The sequence below is a fragment of the Cryptomeria japonica genome, chromosome 1, assembly GCF_030272615.1.
Source record: "Cryptomeria japonica chromosome 1, Sugi_1.0, whole genome shotgun sequence".
Classification (NCBI taxonomy): Eukaryota; Viridiplantae; Streptophyta; class Pinopsida; order Cupressales; family Cupressaceae; genus Cryptomeria; species Cryptomeria japonica.
In genome coordinates, this window is record NC_081405.1 from 259,090,845 (window position 1) to 259,110,710 (window position 19,866).

General features: G+C 36.4%; 1 protein-coding gene across 2 annotated transcripts in view; it reads left to right on the plus strand.

The window, feature by feature from the left end:
* LOC131073776 (DNA ligase 1) overlaps window positions 1-19,866 on the plus strand; it is a 191,382-nt gene that overhangs the window by 98,872 nt on the left and 72,644 nt on the right. Inside the window, exons 11-14 of one of the 2 annotated variants that reach the window (XM_058010272.2) lie at window positions 5,826-5,887; window positions 6,025-6,057; window positions 6,200-6,273; window positions 6,373-6,429. In XM_058010272.2, coding sequence (XP_057866255.1) covers window positions 5,826-5,887; window positions 6,025-6,057; window positions 6,200-6,273; window positions 6,373-6,429 — 226 coding nt within the window. Of the gene's footprint in view, window positions 1-5,825; window positions 5,888-5,985; window positions 6,058-6,199; window positions 6,274-6,372; window positions 6,430-19,866 lie in introns of both variants that reach the window. The other variant, XM_058010271.2, reaches the window with a different exon arrangement.

Below are 19,866 nucleotides of genomic sequence, written 5' to 3' on the forward strand. Positions count from 1 at the left end.
GTGTTAGGTCGAGTTGGTGAGTGATGAAGTCTGGAATGTCATCCTGATCTTCAAATGTCCTGAAATTTGGCTGTATGGAATGTCATCCTGATCCTGAAATTTTGACCAAGTCTGGAAAATTGAAGAATCCTCCAAAAACTAGATTTTGCATTATAACTCCTAGAAGTCCGAAACCACTCTCAAACATCCTGGCAGTATATATGGAATATAACTTAAAGGAAATGTCTCTTTCTTATACTTGAATGTTATATTCCATACATGAATCTTGACGGAGAGACCAAAATGTCAAATTTCGCTCCTGACCCTTCCAAAGGGTCCAGAGTGAAATTTTCCATAAGACATTCTACTTTGACCCAAACTTAGAACTAACTCATTCCCAGGCATTATTGAGGGCAAAACACTTGTTTGGATGAAGAAATGTGAGAAATGAAGTCAAGATTTGAGCCTAAATATGAATTTCGTTCCTGACCCTTCCAAAGGGTCTAGAGCGAAATTCTTAGAAGAAACCTTTTTTCCTCTTTGTTTGCATACAAACCTAGCTCCTTGGGCGTAGTTGGAAGAAGAATGATGTGTCTTTGCCTTTTGAGGTGGTTTGGAGTTGGAGAGATGAAGAATCAAGCCTAGAACATGATTTTCGCTCCTGACCCTTCCAAAGGGTCTGGAGTGAAAATCTCCATGGACCTCATTTTCTTCCTTGTTTGGCCAAGTTCTTAGTGTCCAAGGCATGTTGGAAGAAAGATGGACATGTTCTTGCCTTGGGTAATGATTGAAAGCAATAAAAGGTGAGGGGGAAATTCGCTCCTGACCCTTCCAAAGGGTCTAGGGCGAAATTTCACAAAACCACTCTTTTCTCTCAAATTTATGCTAAGTCAACTGTGGGCTAGGGTAAATTAAGATGGGAGGTGTCTGTAGGCATGTCTTTGACTTGTTGATGATCTTCAAACTTGAAGGAATTGAGCAAAAACATGAATTTTGCTCCTAACCCTTCCAAAGGGTTTAGAGCGAAATTCTTAAAATCATCTATTTTCCCTTCAAAGCAAGTCAAGTCCTTGGTTTTTTATGGCTTGGATGGGTGTGAAGTGAGAGGAATGAAGGAATAAGCTCAAAATAAGAAATTCGCTCCTGACCCTTCCAAAGGGTCCAGAGCGAAATTCTTCAAATCCACCATTTTCTCCTTGGGTGAAGCCAAAACATTGATTCTTGAGGCATGGTTGAAGGTGGAGTGAGGTATTCTTGCCTTGCAAGATGATTTGAGGTAAAGGAAGTGTAAGATCAAGCCTAAAACTAGAAATTCGCTCTTGACCCTTCCAGAGGGTCCAGGGCGAAATTCACAAAAAAGTCCTTTTTCTTCCAAATTTGTGCTAGACCATGATCAAGGTAGATTAGGCTTAAAGATTGCCACAAGCATGCCTTAGAGGGGATTGTGAGTGAAAGAAGTGAGTATTTTGAGCTAAGGGAAGAAATTCGCTCCTGACCCTTCCTAAGGTTCCAAGGCGAAATTCTCAATTTTACCTAACTTGCTCATGATGAAGGTCAAAACATGGATTCCTAGGCTTTGGACAAGAGAAAGATAGCATATGCTTGTCTTAGAGGCATTTTGAACCAATAAAATGATTGAATTTGAGCTTAAACAAGAATTTCGCTCTTGACCCTTCTAGAGGGTCTAGAGTGAAATTCCTAAGTGGTATAATATTTTGCCTAGGTCCTTGAGCAAAACCTATTCCTTGGCAATTTTGGAGGTAAATGACTTGATCTTGGTGAAGTGATGTTGAAAATGAGGTTTGATTGAGCAACTTTGTCAAAATTCGCTCCTGACCCTTCCAAAGGGTCCAGAGCGAAATTTTTATAGGGCTTGTCCCTGGAGAGGATATTGAACGAAATTCCATTTTGATGTCTTCTCATTAATGATTTAAGGTGGAAAATACTATGTTGAAATGAAAATGTCATATGTGCTTAATCATCCTTTGGATTATTTTGCAGATGGAAGAAGACCAGGCCAGGGCAAGGACAACCTCTTCCAGTCCATCATCATCAAGGATGTTCCACATGCACAAAGGGAGGACTCAAGGTGCTTTGAAGCGTTGGAAGACTAGGGGTGTTCAAGGAGTTCAAGTTAGCCTCAAGACCTCATTCTACCACAAGATGACAAAGAAAGGCTTTGCCAACACTTCAGGGCGAGATATGCTACTGGAGAAGGAGGACTTGACAATAAGGAAGCCTGGTTAAGCACATAGAGAATCAAGGAATACGCCATTCATCAAATTGAGATAGAAAAGAGATCAACCAAGAAACAAACGTCAGACAAGGTGGCATCCTAGTCATTTTGCCTCCAGTCAGATTGGTCCATCTTAGCATGTCCAGATTCAATGTACCTGACTCAAATGGGATGACACAAACTTCGGTGTACCTACCCTTGCTTCCTATTGGTCCTCACTCCTGAAATGTAATTTTCTAATTGGCTAAGGAAGTTTGTTGTAACAAACCCTAATTAGGGTTTCTATCTTGTAATCCTAGCCATTGGTTCTTAAGTCAATCAGAGCCGTCTGTTTGTAAAGGGTTCTCTATATAAAACCCTGGCTCCTCATTTGTAAAAGGTTAATAGTCGGTGAATAGTGAGAAATAGTGAATAGTCAGTTGATAGAATAGCAATTAGAGTAGATTAGGAGGACAAGGCAAGAAATTGTTGCCATTGATTGTAAATAAACTCCATTTTCATTGAAGTTATGGTGAAGTGTATTGTTTCTTTGCAATATGCATGGTCTCTTGTTGAATCTTCATTTTAGATGATAGATAATTAAATTGAATGAAAGAAGTTATTGAATGCATTCGCATGGAATCCACCTAGTCCAAACCACTAGCCTCTTGCTGACTGTAAGAGTGCCTTGCGTGGTCAACTGGCATAGAACGAGCTTAATCCCGAGTCATAACACCTCTGTTGTTTACGCATTATCTTGAATGGTGATTAGTATTTGATGGTGTACGATTTGGACATATTTGAAACATCCCTTAGAAGACCACACTGAGTTGGTGTTGAATTGTTCAACCTGATGGTGAGACCCAGCCCAGTAGGACTCCACCCAGTCATTCATCCATCTTCTCGCATTCTAGGTCTTAGAGTAGACTTCCCGAACCTTGTATCTTTTGCCATTTCTTTATCTTCCAGTTAGTAAATAGGACTTGTGATTCCAGCAAATCAGACTCTCAGGTCATCGAATGTAAGTCCCCTTGTGATTCCAGCAAAATCACATCATACCGTGAGAAGCTTATCCACATGTAGAGACCCTACATACAAGAACCTTGGAGTTACTCCGATTGATCCGTCAGCGAGATCTTCAGCAGTCGGGAAACTTTGTTCAAGAGAGGATAAGATAGCTTGGTATTTTATTCTGTGTTTGCATGTGCATAAAAAACACATCAACACTAGGGCAAACTATAATCAAATATAAGTTCTAAATTCAGTAATGCTACTGTCATCATCATTAAAACCACTGACACTCTAAAGGAAATCCCTTAAAGTAAATCTAATCAGACTGCCAAAGAAAACCAAGCATGAGGCTATTTACAAAGCTCTATAGCTCTTTCACAGTAGGTTTCTAATGGGTGATGGGTCCATAAACTTCCTTGCAACAGTTAGATCAGCATCTTCTTCATAATTTGAGCTCCCTTTTCCAGTTGGATGCAGCGGCTGCTTCCTATTGTGCTAGAACAGTACCCTATCAATAGAATTATTAATGGTTAGGATGGCCAACAAAATGCAAGTAATGCACCAACTTGTGAGTACTTATGGGTCAAAACTAGCCAGTGAATTGATCGCCCAATAACTTGGCATCAAGTAATTGGCAAGAAATTCCAAAGTTTTGGTGAGTTTTATTGTGGGGTTTTGCTGAGTACTTTCCAAAAAATCTCCAGTAATTAGATTTTTCTGCATTGCTGTGGAATTGAACAAAAATTCAATAATTTTCCTAGTTATGCAAGGATTAAATTCGTTTCTTATGCTTTTAGCACTATAAGATACAATTGGACTTCTGTAAGATCCAATTGATTCAGTTCTGTATTTTTTTTAATATGCTGAGTTTTTCGCCAAGTTCTGAGTTGGACTTAAAATTTTGGTAAGCCAAGTTTTTTCTGACTTAGAGCTTTTGAACTATTTGACCAACTACTAAAGGACTAATGTTGGCTATCATTACCTGTTTTTAACACTTTCACCAAGTATCTTCTTCAAAGTATGAAAAAAGTCAGGGATGAACTGATGAATCTAGGTCTTAAGGGCCTTTTTCTTTGATAGGAAGAAGTGTCCTGTTAAGATCTCCCATCAAATTCTTGCCAAACAAACCTCCAATATGCTGTGAATACTGGCATTCTTTGCCCTCATCAAGTCCCCAATCCATCACACTTTTCTCCTTAGATTGCTTGGCCTTATGGAGATATCTAACCAGGGCCAGGAAACTTATGAATTATCTTCTTCAAGATTCTTCTTGTTTTCAACCACATTTTGCAGGGGTTGTCGTCCCTCAAACACCCTATCAGAAGCAGTGAATTCATTAATTACATGCTCATCCATTTGATTAGCCTGAAGAGAGGTAGGAGTGTCAAGAAAATTGAGAAAAAATAAGGAGAGTGGGGACTCACTTTGACACGTTTCAGATAAAAAATAAAATCATGAAGGCATGTGCTAGAGTAGCTGAAAGTGCTAGGCAGTTTCAACAGAATAGATTGCACTACAAAATTCTCAATGTTTTCCAAATGTTTTTAAAGCCTTTAAACAGTTTCTGCTCTCCAATTTTCTAGAATATGTTTTCCCTTTCCAAATGTTTAGATGGTGGAATAGTAGAATTTTTTTTTTCCTCTTCAATGCTGATCAATTCTAATGGTAAAATGATTAGCAGTTTCATTTGCCATTACCTCTTTCATGAAAGCATTGTGGGTTAGCACCCTTAAACTAAAACACAGAGGTATTCTAGTTAGAAATTTCATGTTCAGTTTTCTACAGTTTCTCAATGACTGATTTATTGGGGGTGTCCTTTCTCTTTTGGAAAGCGGCTCCCATTTGCCATCCCCATTGGGAAATTGTTCTGATTAAGTAAATGGAACATCATATCCATTGTTGCAAACTTAGTAAGATAGTAGGTGATATTATTTAGGTATATGCGAAACCTTAGTTCTTTTTAACTGAGATCGTGGATCTCCATTATCAAATTCTTAGGTAAATGGCTAATAAGTAGGAAGCTCAGATTGATGTTGGTTTCCATCCAGAAGGATACAATTTACACTTGTCAATTTCAATAACCTTAGCTACATTACTGAATTGGATATTGAATCCTCTTGTAATCCAGAAAATTATATTACTCTCATGGTCTTGTAACAGTGACTCAGGCCTCATCTGAATCCTTGTTAGCTCTAGAACCCCCATTTGATTGAGTTTGCACCATTCTCTAGCAAGTGGATCAGTTTCCCATTTATAATAACTTTTTTAACAATCCTTTCATTGGGGATTCTTTTCTTTTTATTTTCTCTCTACGCTTTGCTGAATTATGCATCTAAAAAAAATGACAAAGAGAATAATTTATGCAAACTATTCATTTCTATGGCATGTTCTAGGATTTGGGAAAAAATTTAATGGTATGTTTTAGGTTTTTTGACAAATGGTCATGTTGAGAATGTTCTCGTCTTTATTATGATGAATTTTTTCCATTGTATGTGTTGTAAAATTGTCATTTCTGATGAAGGCTATTTTATTACTGGCATAATCTAGTTTCCCGTTAGAGTCTGTTTTCCTTTATTTTCATATGCTTATTTATAAGATATATATATTGGATTTATCACAGTATTGGAGATTCTTTGGATCTTGTACCAATAGGGGCGTTTCATGGACGTGGAAAACGTACTGGTAAGCACGAAGGAGGAGATTTAAACTTAGTATAATTTATTGTAGTTTCCATGTCATTGTGAGATTTATGCCTCTTTTGTTATTAATGATGAGTATAGGAGTTTATGGGGCATTTCTTCTTGCATGCTATGATGAAGAGAATGAAGAGTACCAAAGTATATGTAAAATAGGTAAGTATTGAGTCAAACTGTTGTATTAAAAGGGAATTTAAATTAATATATTTGGAAGATATTGAAACAAGTGTTTTATGGTTTTTGTCATTTTTCGATATCATTGGTTCTTTGACAAACAATTTCTTCATTTTGATTGAAGGAACGGGGTTTAGTGAGGCTATGCTTGAAGAACGATCTGCTAGTTTGCGCACTAAAGTTATTCCAAATCCGAAGGTTAATTATTTGCTTTGTGTCACATGGAAACATATTTGCACATTTTCAAAATTTAAGATGTATTGGCTTGCATTGTCTAATTTTTTCTTTTGTTCTCAGTCCTATTATCGCTATGGGGAGGCATTGGGTGTAGAGGTTTGGTTTGAACCTGTAGAGGTATGTGTCTGGTTTTCCAATTTGTTATTCTACTTGAGAAGACTTGATTGTTATAAAGTTATTAACGTAAGAAAACAAAGTATCTTTATTCTGAGTCACATGGTTTGTGTTTGAGTTTGGTGAGGTAAAAATTTAGAACACGATTGTCAACTGATATTATGTTTGAATAATACAAATTTGCATTTTAAACATTACTTATTTATCTTCAATCTAAGGAAAAGAATCACAAAATTGTCAAAATTGGTAAATATTACTCAATAGATTTGAAAACCATATGAAAGGATGCCCAAACTTATAAAGCATGATAAGGTTATCAAAGTTAAAAGATGGAAAACATATCAAATAAAGATTTTCAAGATGGTTGCCTTGTTGAGAAATAATAGTAAAACGTTTAAGACTCTAAAGCATTGAAACAGATCAAATTTGTCAAAAGCACTTTGTTGAGTTGGCATAATATGATCATTACTAGATGCATCAATGAATTAATGACCAAGAAATATAGGATCATCTGGATTGACTATGGCTTTTGAAATGTGTTAAGAGTTGTGAATGAGTGGTGGTTTAAACAAGATCTCTCAACATCGTAGACTACAGATTGTACTTTTTAAGAATGGATATGATCAAAGCAGTTCTAATACCTATCACAAGTTAATGAATGTGTTCCACAACTCAATATTCAAATAACAAAGTGTTGTAGTTCACGAGTATTTGCTTCATTGGAACTCATCCATCTTTATCTAGGAATTTCAATATATGAGATGTTGTGTTTGGCTGTCAGTATTTGGAACATATCTTCTTCTGTCTTGTATCTTCAACATTGGTCCTTAATTTTACTTGCAACAGTTGGATCAGGTTGAAACTTTCAAATGGTTTTACAAAGGGTACTCATAATTTTTCTATTACTATGTCTATCTATGTGAAATAGTTTAGGCAACAAGTAACAAGTTGTTTGTATGTAAAGGGACGTGCATCATTTTTTATCTAGTATCAATTGTATCTTATATCTCAAAGTAGTCTACTAAATTATTGAGTATTTTTTGAATGACTAACAATTGTTCTTGCTTTCATAAATCATGCTAAGACAAGAGGGGTGTTGCCATTAGTGATGGCATCATTTTCCATTTGGAATGTTTTTCTTTCAAAGTTCAACATAATTGAGTGGTCTTTGAATAACTTACTTATAATAAGACAACAAGTGTCACCATTAACCATTTGAAGCACTTCAACAATTGGTCCACCCATTAATATTCTTTTTGCTCTATGTTGATTTCTTTAGTCACTTTAGAAAGAACATCACCTTTTCACTTTTTGGAACATCAACAAATAATAGACATTAGAGCTGTTTTCTCTTAAACTTCTCTTTACAAAGTGATATAGAATGAGGCAAATTTTGTTTGACAAGGCATCAATAATTCCTTAGATGCACGTTGCTTGTAAATATTCAAAGTGAAGTAGCGTCTTTTTAATAAAATTTGTCATTACTTTCGCTCTTAGAATCACTTCATGTACCCATGGGAATTCAGCCAAATCATGAAGCAAAATAATTGGAGAATGGGTTGCACGCATGCCTTAATATATTTGTACATACTTCTAACCACTTGAATTGCATCCTATCAGCCGTTGACACATATCTAACCTCCATCATTAAATATTGTCTAGTGTGTTCCACTCCTAGAGGTTTTGACCATTGCTAATTTATTAGTCACCCTTTCTTTCAACCTATTCATAACAGTTGTTATGAAAGCCTTTGAAGTGGAAGGTATATACTTCTTTTTGCGAAACTCAACAACTTTATGAATTGCATTTCATAAGCATAGATTCTTGGCTATATTGAATGGAATGACACTTGAATAAGACAAATCAGCCAATTCTATATCTGCTTCTTGTTCCTCTATTTGTATCCAAAGGCTGTTCAATATTTAAAGAGGAAAACATAAGAGGTATCATGAACCTAGACATTTCCTCTTGGATTGATTTTTTTAGTTCTAATTTATGCTTTACTAAATCAAAGAGGCTTTAACTTTCTCAATAGCAATTATGATCTTTAAAGTTGCACCTTTGCACTTAATAATGCCCCTTGTAAAGGCAACTAATATGCCAAGTAGGTGGTTCATTATCTTTGTTATTCATAGTAAAGGGATGATTACACGAGTCATATTAGATATTATCACAATTGTATGTTACATGTTCATCAAACAATGATCTAGGAAGATTTGGGTCACTTAAGCACATCACCGATATTGATGTTTCTTGATAGCCTTTGCAAGTTGTATAATAGGGTTATCCACACATTAACACCCACATGTCAAATCGTAGGGTACTTTAGTGGTGACACTAGGCTTCATTTTATTTTCAATAGTTGCTAATGGTTGAGAGTAGGATATGAAATGGTTCAGTTCAACCAACACAATCTTCTTTTCTAATTGTATGTTAATATGTATAGCCATTTTTTGTAGAGAGAGAAACTAGACAAGAATGAGTACATAGCCATCACATGTTTGCACTTATAGATATTGTATAGAACTAGCATAATATAACTTAGTTGTTTAGTTGTACACACATTGTCAATCGATTGTCCTCTTTGTTTTCCTTGATTCATTGGCAATTTTCATATTTCTAACCATTATTAGTGATGAACCAGTTATGCATATAACCTGTTTAAACCCATATAGTAATGTTGCCCATCAAGCTTACTCTTGGGTTTTGAATCAATGTTATCAAAGCATATACACTTCATATGCCCCACTCATACAAGGTTTGAAAAGATGAAGTTGGGGTTCGAGACTTGTGAGCCTTCATCATACCCATCTATATAGATGGAAGATGAGTCGTCAACGATGCCAACTTCAAAGTAGTTTTAGTAAATGACAAGAGAATGCATTGCAATGACAAGAAGAATTGGAAATTTGGAAGTACACCATGTGAGTAAGCGGGTATTGTTGATCATCTCTCACCACTCAAGCATGTTCAACTTCCATTCAATTCACAACAGTTGTTTGGTGGTCACTCATTGTATAAGTTATAGGTCAATATAGACATCCCTACGTTTGAAGTCAAAATATACACCCTAGAAAATTGCTATTTTGTCAACCAAAAAAAGATTTTTGTTCGTTCTTTTGAAGCTTTCTCTCTTAGGAAAGAAATGGTAGAATAACTATTGCACAATAAGAGAAATTGACTTAAACATAGTTGCAGACAAATGGATTGGTTTCATAGTTGCACTCATATAAATTTACTATCTTGTTGGAAACTATGATCACTAGTACAAGTTATCTCAGTTGTGCCATGGCCAAGACCAATTAATGTAGGAATATACAATTACCTTTCGTACTTTGGTATTCAAACTTGGTGTAGATTACAACCTCGTTTTGAAATATTGGTTAGGCGTGAGACCAAATATCTAGTTAGATATGGATTTTCCATAGATCTCTTCAATTGAAGACGCCTACAAACTTGTTTGCAAGTTTGAAGCAAAAGCCAAAGTCAAAATTAATATAGAATATTTTAAGTCTCATACCAAGCAAGTCATTTTTAGCTCATAATTCAAGGGTCATTCCATTGAAGAATGTTGCACTCATAAGACTCTACTTCTATAACTTGAAATAACAAGTACACGCATTGTCAAATTGGACAAGGGTAACTAGGTCATGAAATCTAAAGCAAATGCTATCGTTGGTATAACAAACATCTCTACCTCCCTTGCAAACATAGAGGAAGTAAAAAGGTTGTTCCATTTTCAAATGTGTTTTGATGGTCAGTCAATACATTTCATTGTTAACAACATAAGCTAGAAGAACTTGATTTCTCTTGAAGTAATTGAAATATTGAGCTTGCCACTAACACCTCACCTGCAACCATACTTTATTGGATGGTTGAACTTGAGATCCAAGAAACTCATTGCTCATTAATGCCCCTTGGTGTACAACATCAAATCCTTTGTGATGCCATGACCAAAGAATCTCATAGAACTTTGCAACTTCTTGGGATTGACAAATTTCTGTAGGAGATTTCTACTTGCTTTTTCTCATGTGACTTGGCCATTGAGCCAAGTTAACAAATGTTGGCACCAAAGCAATGTTCATCAAGTTAGTTGCACAACATAAAGCATTTGAAGAAATAGTACTCACTCAATAGTCATCTAGTTGCTTACCATAGTGAAATATTCACTGCACTAGGAAGTACCCAACATATTATCTTGGGCTTTATGTTGTTCAAACATGTAAGCATTATATCTTGGGCAAGGAGACTATGATCTACACAGATGATATGCCACTTTAGTTCTTGCAGAATTAGAAAAAGTTGTATCAAGGGTGGCATAAAAAATGGTCTTCTTATCTTCAACAACTCCCTTTGAACATCAAGAATAAGAGGGAAGTGCCAATCTACTTTTAGAATATTTTAGTCGTCAATCATATTAAGCTCTCCTTTCTTTTCTTGTTGCATGTAGACATGAAGTCAGGGCATGGTTATAATTGTATCCATTTGACATGGATTTTGCAAAAATTCTATTATAATTTTCTTTGTAGTAATTTAGCTCAAGATTTTTGCCTTTAGGATTGACTCTATACTGCCTTGGACACTTATGTGTTTTGCATGAGGTAGAGAAACAAAAGCAAAAATGGGAGACTCATTTCAACAAGATTGCATGGAATTTGGAGTTGAAAAGACTCTTGCAGTGTTGCATAAGTACTTACATTTGCCATATCTTGGGTTGAATGTCACCAAATATATTAGCTTTTGTACCTCATGTGCAACTGCCAATTTGGTTGACAGGAAGCAAGGTTCATACACACCTTTTTTAGTTCGAAGCTTGAATTCAGTAGTACGAGAAGGCCTCACTTTTCTTTAGCGGTTGTGAATGGTTGAGAAATAGTATATGAAATGGTTTGGTTTAATCTTATGCTTCATCTCCTTTCCTCTTAGGTCTTTGTATAGTATTGTATACAACCTTTTTTTGTAGAGAGAGAAGCTAGACAAGAATGAGTACATAGGCATCACACATTTGCTCTTAATTGTATATAACTAGCTTAATACATCTTTGCTATTTGGTTTTACGCACATTATCTTCTCTGTTTTCCTTGATTCATTTGCACAATTCATATTTCTAAAAATTGCTTTTGGGGGTGACATTGAGTTACTATTTGGAGTTGAAAGTTTTAAGAAAGAAATGAATATAAATAGAAATTGATAATTGTTTAAATATTAACTATCACAATTCACATTGCATGAATAGTTAAATTTTTTAAAAATCATTGACATGACAAACTCTAATGAAGGTGGATTGGAAAATCTTAAAGCCTAATGTAGCATCATAAATTGTACTCGCTTACAATTATGTCCTCACCTAGGCCTCACACTGGTGTTCTGACTTTTGATGCTTGATTGCAATGCTAATTTTGCTCACACCGCATCTCAAACTGACATTTTCATAACTTGTCCATTTCCCTCCCCATTTTGGAGTCCTAATTTTCAGGACTAGGGCAACCTATGCCCTGGTCCTAAATTAGGAGTGTTGCGACGTTTTCACACATCACCCCATTCCAAATGGGGACCCCCTACTTTTTAGGTCCTCTTGGTATTTTAGTTTTGGTTCTTTGGGCCTTTTCACAACAGTCTCTTTGGTCTCCTCAGTTTGCAAGTGTTTTGGGTGAATTTGATCATTTGCAAGTCGTTTGAGTATATTTGACTAAGTCTAGAACTTGTTTGGTCCATTTTAGGTTTTCACCCTTTAGACTTAGATTAGAGGTATTTTCCTCAGGGTTTTGAAAAAACTGAACATTGCATTGGAATTAGGATCCTTCAAGGAAGCTACCAGTGAAATTTAAGCAAATTTTGAGCAACTTTCTATTTTTAGAAATTTCCTATTTTTTAGGAAATTTCATTGCCTCTCGGATTGTCTTTATTTTGCCAAAAATAAAACTTATTATTTTTAGTAGTTTCTATTTTTAGTAAGTCATCCTGCCCTAGTTTGCCCTAATTTTGACATTTTGAAGTACTTACTATTTTTTGGTAAGTCTATTTTTGGCAGGGTCTTCACAGGCAGAGGTACATTGAAGACAGAGCCTTCCTAAAAATCCATGTCTAAATTCGAAAAGTTGAAAAAGCAGACAATTGATAAAAAATGGCCAAGTCTGGAATTCTTTCTTGAAGTGGAAAGCATTGAAAATCTCCCAAGGCAAAGAAAACCCATTTCAATCCCAAATGGGCATCCAAATTTGGAAAATGAGAAAAAATTGGTTGTTTGATGAAGGATCAATGAAAAATCCTTGCGTTGGCAAAATGGGTTCCAAGATGGATGGGCGCCCAATGGGGGAATCCTTAACACCATGGTTTTGGCGCTCATGTCTAGAGTTGGAGCACTAGATTGGGGTCAAGGAGGAAAAGCAAGAAAATGATAAAATCCTCCCCTATATGGTTTTAGCACCCAAGAAGTAATATGAGTGCCAGATTGAGGTAGTTAAGGATTTTTCCTTCCATAGCAAAGTTCTTGCATACCATGGAATTAGCACCCAGACATAAGGAGAGCGCCAAATTAGGGAAGTAGAGGATATTTTCCTCCAAGTGTAGAATTCCTTAATGATTTAGAAATTCTACCCAAGATTGGATGGAGGGCGCTAGAATGGAGGTGTGGAGGAATTTTTCTCCAAGGTAAAATTTCCTTCACTTAGTGGAAAATGTACTCCAGTCAGAGGATGATCGCCAAAATGAGCATATGGAGGAATTTCTTCCAAGGTCATAAATTTCTCCTAAATAGTCAGATTGCTCCCAAGGCCAGGAAAGGAGTGTTGGAATGGTAAAGGAAAGAATTTTTCCTTCCTAGACAATTTCTTCCACAAGGTGAAAATGAAGCCCGATGATGATATTGAAAAGAATTCAGAGCAAGAGGAAAAACTTCAAGAATTCAAAATTTCCTTCTCAAAAAACAAATTCGCCCTAAGTGATGAATTTCAAAGCACAAGAAAAATTGGCTAAGAGAGAAGATTTTCTCTCTCCATAGCTTAGAACAAGACTAAATTCCTTAAATGCAAAAAAATGGTTAGTGGTCAAGAAAATCTTCCTTCAGGATGAAGTGTGCACATAAATTTTCCTAAAGGACAAAATCTCTCTCTACAAAGATTTTCTCTCCTCGAATTTCGGACGTATAGGAATCCTTTAGAAGTGGAAAAGATTGTTAAAATTCTTCCAAGGCAAGAAATCTTCCAAAATGTCTTTTGGGAGCTTGGAATGGAAAGATTCTTGTAAAGGATGAGTTGGCGACATGCAAAGAGAATATTCTGTATTAATGAAGCAAAACTCGAAAAATTATAAAGTTCTTATGATGGCGGGGTCCATTTGCATGGCGAGAATCTATTGAGTGCATGGCAGCATGACGGTGCATTTATTGCTAGTGGACATCTTGATCGAGTAGTGTCATACTTAATGCATGGCTGCTACCATATTCCAGGAGATGGCTCAATTATTGCACATTAGGCGAATTTGGAGGTGATGGTGCATTAATTACATAATGGGCCATTTTTTTGAATGTAATGGATAATTAATGTAAAGTGGGCGAGATTCCTCATTTATGACTCTCCCCACTACTTGGCGTCATGTATTTGGCAATTTATTTGTCAAACCCTAATTAGGGTTTGCATGATCAATCTTGGCCATTGATTGGTTTGTAATCCAGACTGTCCATTTTCCACTCGGAGGCCTATAAAAGGGGGTCACCCCTTCATTTGTAAAGCATGGAGATTTGTATGAAATTATTGCGATAAGTTATTGAGATAATAAAAATGATACATTGTTCTCTGATGGTGCTCACTTAAGTTATTTTTCAAAATTTGCATGGTTTCACCTTCCTCACTTAGAGTAGAATTTTATTTTTGAAGCATTTAGATGAACAAGGTTGATTGCAGTGTTTTAAGGTGAAGATTGCTTGCTCATACCTTTTGTTGATAGATGATTTTTTATCAGTAGTGCAAGGTTGGACTAAGCTATTTTATGTGTGCTTAATCTGAATGGTGGGATGGACATTGCTCTCTGATGGTGTTCATCAATGGTTTAAAATCCTTCAAGCACAACCTTTGAAGATTGCACCCGCTTCATGTAGTTGTCTCCTAGTGGCGAAGTGAAGTGTGGTTGATCTCATCTGAAGCATTGCTATCTCTTGAGTTCTTAGATTTAGCTTAGTCTTCCTAAACCCTTTCCCCTTTAATTTCAATTTATTCCAGTTTAGTTCATTTGAGGCAGAAGCATCACATAATTGCTATATTCGATGATGAAGTTCCAGCCATAACAAAGAAGTGAAGGAATGATTCAAACGTAAGTCCCCTTGGATTACCAACAAACATCAAAGCCAAACGAGTCAATATCCACAATAAATTCGCTTGTACGCACTTGGAAACTTGGAGTCAATGTATGATCTTCCTGCAATTTTAGCATACATCTGATTTTGATCAAGAGAGGATAAAGTAGCCGTTGGGAAACTTTATTATGTGTCGGGCATGGTCACAAAATGCATGTCAACAAGGACCAGGGCGTACCACTCATTGGTCCTACGAATCATGGCATTAATTGGGGCCTCACAACAGTCATTTCACTTGAGTGAGAAATTTGATCTTGTGTCAACTTGTTTTGGAAATTCAATTTGTTTTTCGGGCAGACAAGTATAAAAGGAGGTCTACCCCTCTCATTTGAAATCCTAAGCGAAGCTAAGCTAATCGATCTTCAATGATCTCAATTACACTTTGGCGAATTCAAGTGAGCAAGCAATCAGCCAATAATCAAGCTTTGGAGCCAAAATGAAGTCAAGTTCTAGTATTGAAGATGGCATCCATGATCAATGTTTCATGAAGACACTCTACATGAACCCTAAAACTTTTGTGTGAAGGTCAAACAAAACTTCATCAAGGTATATATTATTGTTTCAAGCATTTCAGCCTTTCCCTCAAGAGGAAAGTATTTATTTACAGCCTTTCATTATATTTATCAATTCAATTTCATGGTTAATTCCAAAACCGGGGTTTGACCTAAGACAAACCCCTATTCCCAACCGTTGATGTGAGTTTCATGCACAATTGAACACACAAAAAAGTATTGAATACTCTATCCTCTCTTGAATAAAGACTTTTCAAATGCTGAATACGAAAGGATCACTTGAGACGACTCCAAGGTTTACAATGTCAAGTCTTGACTTGTTGGATAGCTTCAATGGTTTGATGTGTTTGCTGCTCCTCATAGGGACTTACATAATTGTTCTAGGATAATCACAAGGAATGCTGTTTTTTTGAATGATGTTGCAATGTAGCTCTTTCCTACTACTACTAATGATCTTGAAAAAAAAAGTGAAAAAGAGGTAAGGTTTAGGGATACTAAGCTAACACTAAGAATTCAAGTAATGGACAACTTCAAGTGAGCTCAACTAAGCTTTGCTTTGACATGCAATGAACATCTTCACAAGGCTAGTGCGATCTTCTAGGAATAGCTAATAATTTTCAAATCACTACCACAAACATAGATACCATCAAGATGAAGCATATCAATGAAGGAATAGTAATTGGAGTTAAGCTTGGCTAAAATGAGTTCAGTTGACTACACAAGATACTTCACCATCTATGAAATATTAGTAGTATGAACAATGAAACCTTCACTATCAATCATGCACATGATTCTTTCATTCATCTAAATACTTAAGCAAGATTCTATTCTATCTTTATTTTGTCTTTTAAATTTTAAGTTCTCTCATAAAAGGATGAAGAAACAAACAAATGCTCCAAAATGCAATACTTCACCTACACTTAAATGACTTTATTATTTTTGGCAGCATCAAAGCAACAATTCTTCTAACTCCTTTAATCGATCTTTTACAAATGAAATGAGTGGGGCTTATATAGTTCTCCCAAATACAATGAATGGCCAAGATTAAATCAAAATCAAGGGCCAAGATCTTGGCACTTAAACCTTAATTAGTTTTTGTTACAACAAAACCTAATCTTATTGCATATTATTTAATATCAGCCAATGGGAATGTGACGTCCATCTGGCACAAATTTCGAGGAAAAATCCTCCAATGAGAAAAATGATGCCACATGGGATCATAACAAACTTTCTTCTAGAAGTTTGTTTCCCATATCCTTTTGTTGCAAATTCAATGAATTTAGACACCATGAATTCAATTTTTGTTATTCGAGTAGCAAGAACATTCTTCAACTGATCTTCCATGAAGCTCACCTCGTCTAAGGTAGAGGCAAAGGTTTTCTCCCATCCTAGTCCGAAGTCTTTAGTCTTGCTAGCAAGTACCATGAATGAGTGTATGCCTTCCAGCTGTTCTCTGAAGGCGATCTGGTTGTCCCAAAGAATATGGCTTTCGTTCTCTCAATCAATTGATCGACACCTATATGAATTCCTTCATTCATTTCCTTCTCCAATATGATTTTGGCTACCTTCATAATCTTACCATGTATCACGTTTATTGCATTGTCTACTTGAGTGCAACCACTGTTGACATCCTTGAAGATGACATTCCTCATTCAGAGCAAGTTATACCACTGCTAGAAACCAGGCGACTGTCCCATCTTTCAACACTACATTCACCAATGTTTGCTTAGGTAAATTCTTCATTGCTTGCAATTTGGGCATGGTGTGTTCTTTGGTGAAAATGAAAACATCATAAGACACCAAGAGGATTTGAGCTCTTTTAAGAAGAATTTAGACTTTATCAAATATCCTTACTAGCTCCTTTATAAATGCATTTGCTTTCTTGAAAGACTTATTTATCCAATTCTCCATCAAATGAGCTGAAGTTCTCATTTTCTTTAAATTGTCAACTAAGTCTAGAGGAAGCAATGCCGATGCCGTGCTTGAAGGGTCATGTTGCCTTAGCAGTTCCTTGAACTACTGCAGGTAGCTTCTCAACACACTCACTTCTTACTCTAGTTTCTTGTTCTTCTCTACTTCGAGCTTCAACATATCATGGATTGTTTTTCATTGTATCATTCAAGTCTTCCGTTGCTTGCTCAATGGTGGGAGGACCTAAGTCAATAGTTTCCAAATCATAATCTTCCATTGTGATCTCATTTTTAGGCTTATCTACTCTTGGAGTGGCAATTTACATCACTCGAGATCCTGTACTATCCTTTGTTATCTTTGACATCTTAGTGGTCTTCTTTTTAACTGTCTCTTGAGCTTTGTTTAGGAAGCTATCTAAATCATCCAGAGGCTCTTCTTCTATCACTATGACTTCCTTTGCTAATCTCTCCTTAAGCCATGCTGGGATAGCAGGTTTTTCTTCTCCTAATTGCACCTCCTTGAGCTGCTGACCTTCTCAGAGTGGAGAGGTTACTTCTTCATCTTCATTCTTTATATCCACATACACATCTTCACTTGCTTTGCTATTAGCTTGCTCATGTGGAATTGGATTGTCTTGAACTTGGGTGGTTTCTCTTTGTCTATCTTCTCACATCTGCTATTTTGGATTGTAGACTCCATGGATTCTTTCACTCCATGATCTATGCTTCCTGTAGGTGCTTGACTCTCTTTATCAATTGTTTGATTCATCTCTACATCAAGTATGGAAGAAGTACTAGTAGAAGGACGACTTGAATTTGATCTATGCTTCTTATGCGACGATCCTTCTTTATGACTTTTTTTCCTCTTTGAGCCTTTAGAGTAAACTGATTGGGTGGCACTTCCACTCACGCTTGTGTTTTTTGTATCTTCATTGGATGAGTTTGTCTCTCCCATTAATTCGAATGTCAGTTGTGCATCCTGGCTCTTCAACTTTTGAATTTGGATGTCTACCCATCGTCGTGTGTATGTTAAGATTGGCTTCATCAAGTCTTTCAAATCGGTGATCTTGTTGATGGTGTTTTTACGCACTATACAACATAGAATAAAATACTAAATATTCTATCCTCTTTTGAACAAAGACTCCCAAATGCTAAGTTGCGTGATCAAGTGGGACGACTCCAAGGTTCTCGAATGTCAGGTCTTGACATGCTCTTGGATAGACTCAATTGTATATGATGTGATATTGTTGGGATCACAAGGTGGACTTAACGTTGAATGCTTGAATGTTCGAATGTCACTAGAACATGGAATTTCACTAGATTTGAAAAAAAAAGGAAAAAGGATAGGGTTGAGAGATATCTAATCTAATTCTAGGAATGTAAGAGCAATGGATAATCTTTGGTGGAATTCAACTAAGCTTTGCTTTGACATGCATTGAACATTTCCACAAGGCTAGTGCGATCTTCTAAGGATAGCTTGATGATTTTCAAATCATCACCACAAGCATAGACACCATCAAGTTGATGCATATCAATGAAGAAGCGTTAATTGAAGTTAAGCTTTGGCTAAGATTGATCCAGTTGACTACACAGGGCACGTTACCATCGGCAAGGTGTTAGTAGTATGGATATATGAACTTCACCATTGATCATACACAAAGTCCTCCATTCATCTAAACAACATGAAAAACAAATTGAGAAGTAGAGACCATGCAAATCGTTGAATTAACATATCAATTTCACCATATCTTCAATGAAGTTTACATGCTTCTTGCAACAATGTCTTGGCAACAATCTTTGCCTTCTCTTCCTACTCGAATATTTGCTATCTAGTATTAACTATTGACTCTCTATTGACTGTTCTTGAACTACTACCTTTTACAAACGAAGAAGTGGAGCCTTTTATATTGATCTCATTACAGTTGAATGGCTTAGGTTGATTTTCAATCAATGGCCAAGATTGAAAGATAGAAACCCTAATTAGGGTTATACTTATTACAAATCATTTAATGCTTGACCAATGATGCAATTACATTTGATGGGACACATCCTTCTTTGAAAATTCAACCAATAGATGACGAGGGTAGTGTTGTGATGTATTCACACATTGCCCCATTGCAAGTGGGGACCCCTACTTTTTGCTTTCTGGGGTTTGCTTTCTAGGTTTTAGAGTTTTGTCTGTTAGCCTTTGCTTTTCGAGTGTCGCCAGGGGGATCACCTGGATAGCAGGCTCTGCTTGAGCTAGGTTGAGTCTTTGGGGCCCCAGAATTAGGGTTTCTTTGAAAGTCTTCCTTAGGGCCTGGTTTTGATCTTGTTGCTAATTGTGTCTTGCTTGGTGAGTGAGTATCATTCTTGAAGGTCCGAGCTAGGCCAAGTTGGTGAGTGATGAAGTCTGGAACGTCATCCTGATCTTCAAATGCCCTGAAATTTGCTTGTCTGGAATGTCCTGATCTTGAAATTTGACTAAGTCTGGAAAACTGAAGAATCCTCCAAAAAATAGATTTTGCAATATAACTCCTGGAGGTCCGAAACCACTCTCAAACATCTTGACAGTATATATGGAATATAACTTAAAGTACACTTATACTTAAATGTTATATTCCATAAAATGATCCTAACGGAGAGACCAAAATGTCAAATTTCGCTCTTGACCCTTCCAAAGGGTCCA